Source organism: Protopterus annectens, chromosome 9.part0 (genome assembly GCF_019279795.1).
Source record: "Protopterus annectens isolate FY-2018-M chromosome 9.part0, PAN1.0, whole genome shotgun sequence".
Lineage (NCBI taxonomy): Eukaryota > Metazoa > Chordata > Ceratodontiformes > Protopteridae > Protopterus > Protopterus annectens.
The window spans coordinates 366,077,927-366,090,024 of NC_056743.1; the positions used below are offsets into that span (position 1 = coordinate 366,077,927).

General features: G+C 44.3%; 1 protein-coding gene across 1 annotated transcript in view; it reads left to right on the forward strand.

Annotated features, from left to right (window-relative positions):
• XPO7 (exportin 7) overlaps positions 1–12,098 on the forward strand; it is a 4,001,819-nt gene that overhangs the window by 221,380 nt on the left and 3,768,341 nt on the right. Inside the window, exon 4 of the mRNA XM_044082110.1 lies at positions 4,458–4,523. Within this exon, the coding sequence (XP_043938045.1) occupies positions 4,458–4,523 (66 nt within the window). The remainder of the gene's footprint in view (positions 1–4,457; positions 4,524–12,098) is intronic.

Below are 12,098 nucleotides of genomic sequence, written 5' to 3' on the forward strand. Positions count from 1 at the left end.
AGGACTAGTCGATTCTCCTGAAGGCGTCCTGGTCTCAACCTTCCACCTCTTGGGTGTCTCCGCCCTACGATGAGCTTAAGGATCTGGTCTCTCATAGGGCATGGGCGTCACCAGAATCTATGGAGCCTGTCCCTAGGAGGCCTAATAAGTTTATTTCTGCCCCCGTAGAGAAGTCCTTTTTTGACCAAGGGAGTACCTGTTGATGCCATGGTGGTGGCGACAGCCACCAAAAAGGAAATGTCTGAGACTTCCTAGTCTATCCATCCTCCTAACAGAGAATCTAGGATCATGGATAGATATGGGAATCGCATGTTTAGTTCAGCGATTTTCTCACTCATCACTGAACTACTTGACCCATTTTACCAGACTGCAGAGAGATCTCCTTAAGAAATTGGGAGATGCTCTTTAGGGTGCTGTAGCTACGAGTGTATCCGACAAAGTTGCTACCCAGCTTGCTACCTTTAATTCGATAGTTAACTCGTCCATGCGTCTCGTATCTTATGCAGCTGATGGTTCGGGTAGAGCTGCAGGTACAGGAATTGCTCTTCGTAGGCATGCCTGGATGTAACTCTGTTCCTTCACGGAACCTTTCAAGTCTTCATTTACGAATACCCTGTTTGACGGGTCATCTATGTTTGGGCCAAAGGTGAAGGAGACTTTGACCAGGTGTGAACAAGAAGGAAAGACTGTCTGCCATCGGAGTCCAGTTTTCCGCACCCACTCTACCCTTTCCTAAAGGTCAGAGGGGAGGAAAGATGTGGTTGCAGAAAGCCCAAGGAACCTTTCAAGACATACGTGGAGAGCCCCCCTCCAGAGGCAGATGAGGGGGTTACAGTGGAAGACGCCACCCTCGCGGCAGAGGGGGTCCGCAACACCAGGGTGACAGATCACGTCTCTGGTCAGTCCTACCAGCGCTCCTGAAGGGAGGCCCTGCTGTCCTCCTCTGGAGACAGTCGGGGGTCGCTTGTCATTGTACCCTGAAGCCTGGCTAGATATAACAAATGACAATTGGGTACAAAGTATCATTTCTAGAGGGTATTTCATACCGTTTTCCACCCAGCCCCTTCCCACCAAAAAATCCCGGACGTTCCACCCAGTCACAGGGAACAAGCAACAATAGAGGTACGCCGATTGCTAGAAGAGAGTCATCCAACCAGTCCCGGCAGTCCAAACAGGATGCGGAACTTGCTCAAGATTCTTTTTGGTTCCAAAGAAAACAGGGGACTGGAGACCCATCTTGCATCTCAGCAGACTCGACAAATTTGTGAGGAAAGAGAAGTTTCGAATGGTCACGCTACAGTCCATACTTCCCTTTTTAGGGAAAGACAATTGGATGTACTCGATCGATCTCCAGGATGCGTGCTACCATATAAAGATGGCCAGGCCATCCAGGGATCACCTGTGTTTTTGGCTGGGAGCCAATCATTATCAATTCCGAGCTCTGCCATGTGGTCTCACTACAGCCCCCAGAGTGTTCACCAAGTGCATGGCAGTAGTCACAGCCCACCTGAGGCATCTAGGATTCTAGATGTTTCCGTACTTGGACGATTGGCTCCTTACCTCCACCACCAGGCATCAACGTCTTCAAGCGAGAGAGGCTACTCTGACACACTGCAATCGGCTAGGCATTACAGTCAACTTCGAAAAGTCTGCCTTGTTGCCATCGCAGCATATCGTTTTTATAGGGGCAGAATTAGACACATCAACCACCACTCTTCATCTTCCATTAGAAAGGGTTTCTATTCTTCGCCAACACATCAAAGAACAGAGCACCAGCTGCAGAGGTATTGAAAGTACTAGGATTGATGGCAACAGCAGTCTTGGCAATCCCGTTAGCAAGGATGCATATGAGAATCCTTCAATGGCTTCTATTCACGCAATGGTCTTACCAAGAACTTCCAATGAATCACACAATCCTGATAACGAATTCCTGCATGAAGGATCTTCAGTGGTGGTTGACGTCTCTTCATGTCACAATAGGACGTCCTTTCATGCTACCTCCTTCAGTTGCCACTGACTACGAACGCTTCCCTGATAGGGTGGGGTGGGGGGCTTTTTCAGGGAAAGACTTCCCAAGGCACATGGACAGATCAAGAATCACATCTGCATATCATTGTCCTGGAGATGAGAGCAGTACTTCTAGCGTTGCAATACTTTCAGGACTCTCTTCCTCTAGGGACCATTGCAATACATGCAGGTAACATGTCAGTGGTCTGGTACCTGAACAAGCAAGGCATTACCAAGTCTTATCCCCTTTGCCGAGAAGCCCTCAGAGTATGGCAGTGGGCAGTGTCATCCCAGCACTTTGTTAGCAACGCACATCCTGGGCAAATCCAACGTCATAGCGGACAGACTGTGCAGGGCAATTTTATTGCCCCATGAATGGTCCCTCAAACAAGAGATTGCTGACAGGATTTTCCGCAGATGGGGCCAGCCTTCCTGCAACCTATTTGCCAGTCATATCAACAACAAATGCAGAAGCTATTTTTCCCTGATTCTCACACCAGGTCACTCCTCGAGGGATGCTCTTGTCCACGATTGGCCCCCGGGTCTCCTCTACACATTTCCCCCAATTCCTCTGATACCCAGATTTTTACAGAAAGCAAAGTTGCTGGGATGGACAGTCACCCTTATAGCCCTTCACTGGCATAGGCAAATTTGGTTTCCGTTTCTTTACCATCACATTCTGGAAGACCCATGGATCCTGGACCCATTTACGGACTTATTGACACATCGGTCAGGGGATCTTCATCCATCATTGCAGATGCTGAAGCTAATCACTTGGATGCTCCAATTCCCCGCATAGCCAGGCTTTATAATCTTTCCCATGACACTAGTCAAATTTTGTTGGCTTCCCATAAGCCTTCCACTAGAAAATTGTATCGTAATAAGTGGAAGAGATTTTCCATTTGGGCTTCCTCCCATAACATTGACTTTTACCAAGCACCATTGTCCTCTATTTTACAATTCTTGACAGAAATTTTCAACAAAGGAGCAGCGGCTGCTACGGTGCGGGTACAACTAGCTGCTATATCTAATTTCCATCTAGGGATCGATGGATTGAATATTATGGCTCACCAATTGTCTAAGGCTTTTCTAAAAGGTTCCTTCACATGAGGCCTCCGGTGAACACACCTTATTCTCCCTGGAATTTGAATTTTATGTTCTTGCATCATTCTTCCTCCTTTTGAGCCTGCATCATCTTGTGAACTAAAATTTCTGTCGTGGAAAACTGTCTTCCTAGTAGCCATCACTTCAGCCCGCAGAGTATCAGAGCTCCTATCCATCAAGCCTCCTTATATGGTCTTTCATGCTGATAGAATATGTCTCAGGACAAATCCATCCTTTTTGCCTAAAGTATGTTCTGAGATTAACATCAATCAAGTCCTTGAGTTGCCCGTTTTCTTCCCTAATCACAGCAACAAATTGGAATACATGTTGCACAAACTCGATGTTCACAGACAACTTAGATTTTATTTAGACAGAACAAAAGACATTAGGAAATCAGTTCAGCTTTTTGTGTCTTTTTCTGAGGCCAGGAAAGGTAAACCAGTTGCCAAAACAACCCTGTCTAAGTGGCTGTCTGATTGTATCGCTTACACCTATTCTTGTCATAACATGCCCTTGTCTAGTAAGGTGAAGGCTCATTCAACCAGAGCAGTTTCTACCTCTTCAGCGTTTCAAGCCAAATTACCTTTGAACAACATCTGTGCGGCAGCCACGTGGTCTAAACTTCACACTTTTATAACTCATTACAAATTGGATAAGGCCTCCAGGGACAGGGCTTCATTTGGTTCTACGGTTCTGAAGAGTGTACTTCCGTGAGCCACCCAAGATCAGGGTGCTAGGGACGCTAGCCATCAGTGAAGAATGAATGGCGAGATTGAACAACTTCACATAAAGAAGTTATGTACTCACCATAACGTCCCATGTGAGTTGTTCCATCTCTCCTTCATTCTCACGTCCCTCCCTCCTTCCCCGTCCAGTTGACCTGGAGGCTGTTTTCATTCTGGTTTTTCAGTGTGTCTTCATTCCTAGGCAGAATAATTATTGTATTTTTGTATGGTACGTAGCAAACAAGATCTGAGGTAATTCCAGCAGTGCTTTGTGGGATAAGGGGTTGGGTCTCAAGCTACTGGAAAACTTTGAGCTTGCTAGTTGGCTGTGTAGGAGCCGAGGATCGGCTCCGAACCCATCGGTGAAGAATGAAGGCCAGATGGAACAACTCACATGGAACATTATGGTGAGTACATAACAACTTTGTCTCTGGTATTCAGATCGACTGAGGGCTACCTGCAGGCAGATAACCCAAGTGTGATGACTGCAACAGTGAATACACTTGAACATCTACATTTATGGTAAGTGTACACAGCCGTACTTTCTGCAAACCTCACTGTACATAGTCTGTGTGTGATTGAATGCAGGGTACACTGATGGTAATTTGTTTAACATTTCAGGACAGTGTAGAGCACTGCATAATAGGAGTGACCATTCTTTCTCAATTAACCAATGAAATCAATCAGGTAAGCGAGTCTTATTCTGCTTGTTATAATATGACATTTCACCTTTCTTGGGCGATTATAATTGTGGTTTTCATATAGTCTAGTTATGGGAGGTTTTCTGCCCAAAGAGGTATTGCAGAATTACTGAATGTCTTGCATCTTTATATTACATTGTTGTATTCATCATTGTGGTACAGCAGATAGATTTTTTTGTTTCATGATGTCTTTTAGTTTTAAAAGTTGGAAACAAAAAAATGAAGGTGTTTTGCCTCAGCAGACTTACTTTATTTACCACTGCAGTATTAAATTATTTTTTATTTGTACAGGTAAGTGAACTAGACCACTGAGTCTCTTGTCAGTCCTTGTTACATAAGGAATGCAAATAGAAATAAAATTGAAAAAAATGTTTACGTATATGGATTATAAATGGAAGTCGAACTGAAATACAAATTATATAAAATGTGAGGCAAAATACAGCTCAGACAGTGATAGGACATGTTAACAGTTAAGTAGTTTTTAATATGGTGAAGCAAAAACATATAACCTGTAGACTTGACATAACTGGAAGCTTGCTAATAATAGCTGCAGCTATAGAAATACACATGCCTTGTTTGGTGATGGATTCCCAGCAGGTTTTCTTAAAGCTTAAGCACAGTTGCTCTTATTTAAAAAAAATTATGAATGTTAACTCCAGTTCTGATGATTTTAACATTGGTAGGATTCTGAAAGAAAAGTGGTACGAGTGAAATTTGACTTGGATTGTTTTCAGACTGACTGTTGGATTTGAGGGTTTTAGTAAATATTTTTGTTCACAAGTCAAATTTTATGGTATTCTAATAATTTTCTCTTCTGGCCCAGATCCCAAATGACAAGGGTCTTTGTGCCAGCTCATATACATAAATACAAGCAAAATAATGGAAAATCCAATATAGAGTCTAATGGTTGCATTAACTAGCTGTGTAAATGAATGCTCTGTGGAGATACTGTAAGGAAAATTGGTAGAAGAGATGGTTGCAGTGTCTGTTGGAAGTCCGTCAGCAGACATCTCAGCGTAGAATGTCCCTCACAGTAATGTTGACAGGCGACAGTTGTGCTCCAGTGAGGCAGCTTGTTGTAGTTTAGAGCTGGCTACATTGTATTCGGAGGCACCCAGTTTGGTTTGCATTCTTTAGAGAAGGTGCTCTTAATGACCATTCCAAGGAGCTGCTCACCAGGAATAGCATGCTACTTCTGGGATTCTGTCATGAAGAAAGTCGAGTAACAAGTAGTCATGGAATGTCTTCAGGTTTTAACCAAGATGTCCGGCATGGGTAGAGATGTAAGTAATACCATTTTATGAGTTGTCAGAGCTACTGTTGTGTAGAATGGTATCAGAGAAGTGGTGGACCCTGAAATGCTTAGCTGCTAACCTTTTTGCCCTGTGTCTTATCACAGACTTGTAGAATTTGTCTAGCTGTTAATTTTTTTCAACACCTTTGTTAAATTATCAGTTAAGACATAGGCATACATAAATTTCATAGAAAAGAAAAAGCATATTAATTTATTTCATTTGCCTACATTATACATTACATATACATGTATATTCTTTCTAACAGTCATTTAGTCCATTTTATAAATTCCTACAATCCTTAAAGCACTCCTGCAGTGAATTGTTCTGTGTGCATTTTCCCATAAGTTTTATTTATTTCTAATTTGCTCCCCCCTTCAATTTTTTAATCTTACTCTTTTTATCGTTGGCTCTCCTGCAGACACTAGCATTCTTCAAAAATGTCTCTAACAAGTGGTGCAAAAGCCATGGTCCTAAACTCAATGTTAAGAAATGCATAATTGTACTGTCTGGGAAGTCAGCCATCCAGGCTAATTACCATGTTGATAATATGCCCCTAAGTGATAAGGTATCTGGGTACGCATGTAGGCAGTAGCCTCACCTTCAACCACCATGTGGCCACAGTGGTGAGGAAATCCTTCTATGTTGCACTACTTCCAAATAAGTGTATGGCATCTAGGTCCAAAGAGGTCGTTACCCACTCTACTCTGCCCTTGTCAGATCAGTCATACAGTACAATGCTCACTTTGGTTTGTACTTGACCAGGCATATGCTGCAGCTGGAGCGACATCAGAGGTTCCTTACAAAAAGAATACAAGGTATAACAAACCTGCCTTATGCAGAGCGCCTTAAAGCCCTTTTCCTCTACTCAGTTTCCTGTAGGTTGCTGGGTGGTGTTTTATACCTGGCTTACAAGGCTTCCACAACCCCCACTTATGAATCTCCTACATATTGGTAAGTTAGAGTACCAGAAATAAAAGATCTAGAGACCTGAATTTTGTCTGTGACTTAAAACAGAATGTGAGAGAGAGAGACTTGTCTCCTAGAGACTGCCTCTCCTGTGGAACAGGCTTTCCGTCCATGTAAAGCTGAGTTTCTTTTACCCAGTTTATGCGTAACCTGGACCACTGAATGGAGAAAAAGAAGTTTACACCAGGCCTGGCACCATGTCCGTTATGGACAGAGGTAGCTTATAAATTCCTTGCTACCAATGTCCCATTTGGATACAGCACAAATTATTCTTTCCGGAAAACTTGGCTAGGCTTAAAAAGGCCTCTGGGTTATTAGCCTAGTAACAATCTGTGAATCTATACAGTATTAAATAATTCTTCAGGTGCAGCTGGAGTAGATTTTGATTTCATTTTTTTTTTGTAATTGCTTTTCTGGAGGCCAGTAGAAGAAAACTTAAGGCCGTACTTTGTCAAGACAATCCAGATCCCGTGTCCGAACTCAAAATAATAATTTCCTTTAATCATAACCCTTTGCTCCCCCAATATTTCTGACAGAGTGTTATGTAGGTAATTTTTAAAATATGCCAACTCATTACACTCCCAGTTACCTCTTTCTTTCCCCTTATATCTCCAACATTTGCCATCTACCGGAGGAAAAATTCTTTGAATTTTGCTTGGTGTGTAAAAATACCTATTCATATGCTTCCAATCAAAAGCCTTAAACCTTCTGGACCTTTGCTTACTTGGAAGTTATACACGTCCTTCCATTGTTCCCTTGTAAATTGTTTTTCCAGTTGCTCATCCCGACTTTACTAAGCTGTTCTGATTTGGTTGTAGCTTTTGTGCAGTCTTTATATACCATAATAATTATCCCATTTAGGAGCAGCTTCTGTTTTAGATTCTGTCAAAAACTGTACCCAAACAGCTGATTAACCTAGGACTCCTCTATCCCTTTGTGTCTGTAGTCTGATATCAGTCCTTGGTATGGAAGGGCAGTCTTTAACCTGCAGTCCATACTTCGTGGTCTTACCTTGTTGTTGTGTCTTTCGGCTTTTCCCGGTTAGGGGTCGCCACAGCGGAACTCCGGTCCACTAATGATTGGTAGGTGTTTACGTGCCGAGTTGCCAGCCCTGACGCACAACCTTCAATGAAGGTACGCCCATTCACGCATGTCTCCACGCAGAAGACACTGTAGCTGAGAATCGAACCGGACAGCGTCTTACTGTGAGGCGACAACACTACCGCAGCTACACTTCTTGGTCTTACCTCTGTCTGATTATTTGCTCCCAATACCTTGGTTCTTTTGCCATTTTTCTCCAGTAAATTCCATCCTGATGTATTTTCTGTTTCACTGTTGTAGTCTTGACTTGTGGGATTTCCTGCTGTGGAAGCCATTGGACAGCCCGACTACCAGAATAAAAAATCTCGCTTCTCCTTAGGCTGGTGGATGCCCTACCCTGACATCAGTATGCGTTGTTATAAAGAGCCAGCCAGTGTCATATCATCTGTCTTTTCTTGCCATTGGAGCCCAAAGCAGTGTTTGTGTGTCTTGTCAGTTTGCACCAGAGAGAATCTTTTAAAGCCAAGTACCCCTTTGGGGAACTCTTTCTTGTTTTATCTTGTCAGATAAGCTTAACATTTGTTTCTGCTGTGGTAAGCAAATCCCACACACAGACTGTCCTACTTCATGTGTTACCTATCTAGGCCCAGATCACAACATCCCTAGTTGCCATTTTTAAGCCTATTTAATTCTAGGACTATTAGGCGTAGGGACGAAATCTTAGCTAGGCATGTTAGCCATATTCTTTGCCTTGTTCGATGACGTTTGCCGGTCATCCCGAGGTTGAGCTTCCCAAATGTAAGAAGGACAAGAAAAAAGATCCAAGCTTAGGGCCTTGGACTCAGTCTGCCAGTCCACCAAGACTTATCACTCAGGCAGGTAAGGTGCTATCTCAGCCCCCTTCCGCAACTGAGGTGGTGGCATAGGCCTTTGTCGAGACCCTTACGGAGTTTGACATGCCGTCAGGTCCCTCAACTTCTGCACAAGCCTTGACTTTCAGTTCGTCGGTTGGGTCCAGAGTTGCTCAGCAGCCCTCTGACAAACAATATTGTACAGGTGACGTTCCTTCAAGGCATCAACCTGCATCTGTTCTGCATTACAAAGAGACTGGCATCAGGATTGCGGCTGTACTTCGGCCTAAGGCCAAAGGTATTTCTAAGAAGGGTTCTATCTCAGTTAATATGCCTGGACCTACTGGCTCCCACTTAGCAGGTTATCAGCAAGACCTGGTCAGGTTAGCTGAGGACCTTGTCTCCTTAGTCAGAGCTAGGCAACCCCCTTTGGAGTCTTCCCCACAGAAAAGGAAGGAGGATCCTACCCCTAAAGTTTTCCCTGAATCTCCTGATTCTGATGAAGATTCTGACCAGGAAGGGGGGGGCTGTCTTTGAGGAGGGACGTGTCCTTATTTCATTTAAAGATTCAGGTTCTGTGGAGAATCTGCCTTCAGCTTCACTTCCCAAAGACTTCACTTTTGGGGAACATTCCATGCCATGAGGGAGCATTTCCAGTGGGAGGCACAGGAATACCCACAATCTCAAAAGAGGGTTAAGGAGTTATTTGACCGCCCAGAACACAAATCTTTAGCTATTCCTCCTGTTTTGTAGATGGTAGAGGATGTTTTCATGGACTCTTCCCTGAGTCCAGATTCTCTACTTCCAACCCCATCGAAAACTAGACTGGTTTTACAGGGTACTAGATTCAATAAATACCGCTTCAAAAACCCCTCTGCTGACCCAGAGGTTGTCACTGCAGCCTCCATGGGAGCAAGAGCTATCTCTTCAAAGAACCCTCTACCTGCTGACAGAGAGCAGGGCCTTGGTAGCTTTGGTAAAAAAGTCTACACTTAAGCTGCCCTAGCCATGAGGCTCCTTAACTGCCAGTTTCATATGATAAAATGCCAACAAAATATTTAAGATAAAATGAAGCAAAAAATTCCTCCCTGGAGGACAAGAGCATTTCCAAACAGTTGGACCTTTGCCATTGCAGCTCCCAGGTGGCTACACATTCACTACACTGTGGTTATGATGCTATGTAGGCCTCTAGCCAAGCTGCTGTATCTGGTTTTGTCATTAGAAGACATGATTGGCTTGGGGAACAAAACCCTACCAGATCACGTAAAATCCAAACTTCTAGATGCACCCCTGGATAAGGACATCCTTTTTGTGTCAAAGGCTAAGGCTGTGAATAAAAAGGAAGATAAAGCAATCTATGCAAACTGTCAAGGACTTCCTCCAAGTTCAGTCTCCTAGGTTTTGTAGGAAGTTTCCCACTAAACACTGGTCCTTTTCCTCTTAATCAAAAAGTGTCCAGAGGAAGCCTCTGAGGGAAAGGCCTCGAAGGCAGCAGCAGTCACAAAGATCCAGGCAGTGGTCCTCAGGAAACCCCAGGCAGGGGAGTTCTAGGCCACAGAACCCTGGCAGAAAGCAGCAATGACTCCTCTTTTCCTCTACCCCCCCCCCCTCCAGAAAAGAGAGGAAGAATGCTTGCAGGAAGATTATCCCTGCTCAAAGAAAATTGGTCCCTCATTACTTCAGACAAGTTGGTTCTGAAAGTTAACTCAAGACAGTTACAGGTTCATTTTCAAAGAGCCATTAAGGTACTCGGGTTATCCGGATATTCCACAAAAGCAAAGAGCAGAGGCCCTTTGTCATATTTATAACCTATGCTCACAGGGCTCAGTGAAACCAGTGCCAGAACACCAAATAAGGAAGGGGTTCTATCCCAGGCTTTTCCTGGTGTCCGGAAAGAAGACACCCTATTTTAGAACTGTCCACCCTCAATCAGTCCCTGCTGGTTGACTCTTCAGGCCTTAATGGTCAATGTAGACCTAAAAGATGCTTATCTGCACATTCCTCTAGAGGAGTCATGCAGAAGTTTTATTTGTTTCAGAGCAGGTACCTGTCACTTTAAATTCTCTGCACTGCCCTTTGGCTTGTGTACTGCTCCCAGGGTCCTCATGAAGTGTTTAGCTCCTGTGATTGCCTTCTACAGAACAAAAGGGATCCAAATTTACCACAATCTAAACTGCGTTGTTAAAGCCACAAGTCAGTCAAAGCTACTCAAGGATGTGGCGTTAATTCAGGAGCTCCTCGCCTCCTTGGGGCTCACCATAAATCTTGGCAAAGCCAACATAGACCCATCCAAAAGGATAGTTTTTCTGAGGGCTCTCCTGGATTCCTCCCTTCAAAATGTTATCCTCCCTCCAGAAAAGGTCTCCTTCCTGACTTAGTAGTTCCAAAACATTATGCAGAGACAGTGCCTCTCAGCCAGGGAATTTCTCAGAGCATTAGGCTACATGGCATCTTGTATCCTCATGATCCCACTGGCCAGGCTGCACATGAGGAATGTCCAGTGGTGCCAGCCCTTACAGTCCCCTGGAGATGGAAATTCAGCTGATCCCTTGCCTCAAGGAGGAATTTGCTTGGTGGACATGAGCATGTGCCCAGAACCTAGGTCTCCCCTTCAGGATTATCTCTCATAGACAAACCTTAACCACAGATGTTTCAGAGACAGCCTGGAGGGGTCATTTCCAACACTTTCAGTCTCCGGGTAGATGTGGGAAAATCAGTTCAGACACACGCACATACATTGGAAAAAGTTATGGCAGTAGAAAAGGATCTAGTGGCTTTCAAGGATCAGTGGAAACCAGGGGACCTGCTTGTCAAAACAGACACCACCACAGTCATGTGGTACATTAAATAAGGGGGCATACACTCTTACCGTCTGTCGACTAGCGATGTAGGTCTGGGAGACGATGCACTGAGGTTGCACCTCATGGCACAGTACCTCTCAGGGACTCTAGTTCTAGCAGATCAGCAGGAACTCGATAGATCCCCATGACTGGAATCTGCATCAGGGAAACATTTCTCACCATATCTAAAAATGGGGATCCCCACAGATGGACCTCTTTGCCACAAAGAAAATGCTCAATTGAAAAGGTTCTGTTCCAGGAACAAACTACCCACAGCTTAGAGGACAACTGCTTTGTCCTTTTTTGGAGTCACATGTTCCTTTATGCCTCCTCTTCCAAGGGACCTCCTAAAACATCAGGGAAGCTACATCCTGATAGCCCCAGACTGGCCCAGGCAGCCCTGGTATCCTCTGCTACTAAGTTTAACCAATGAAAATCTGTGGCAGTTACCTCAGAGAGTGGACCTTCTGACTTAGGACAGGGGGAGGTTTGAGCACCCCAACCTACAGACTCTCAAACTGTCAGCCTGGATAATTCCCAAAAGTACTACTCTGAGCATACCCTAAGC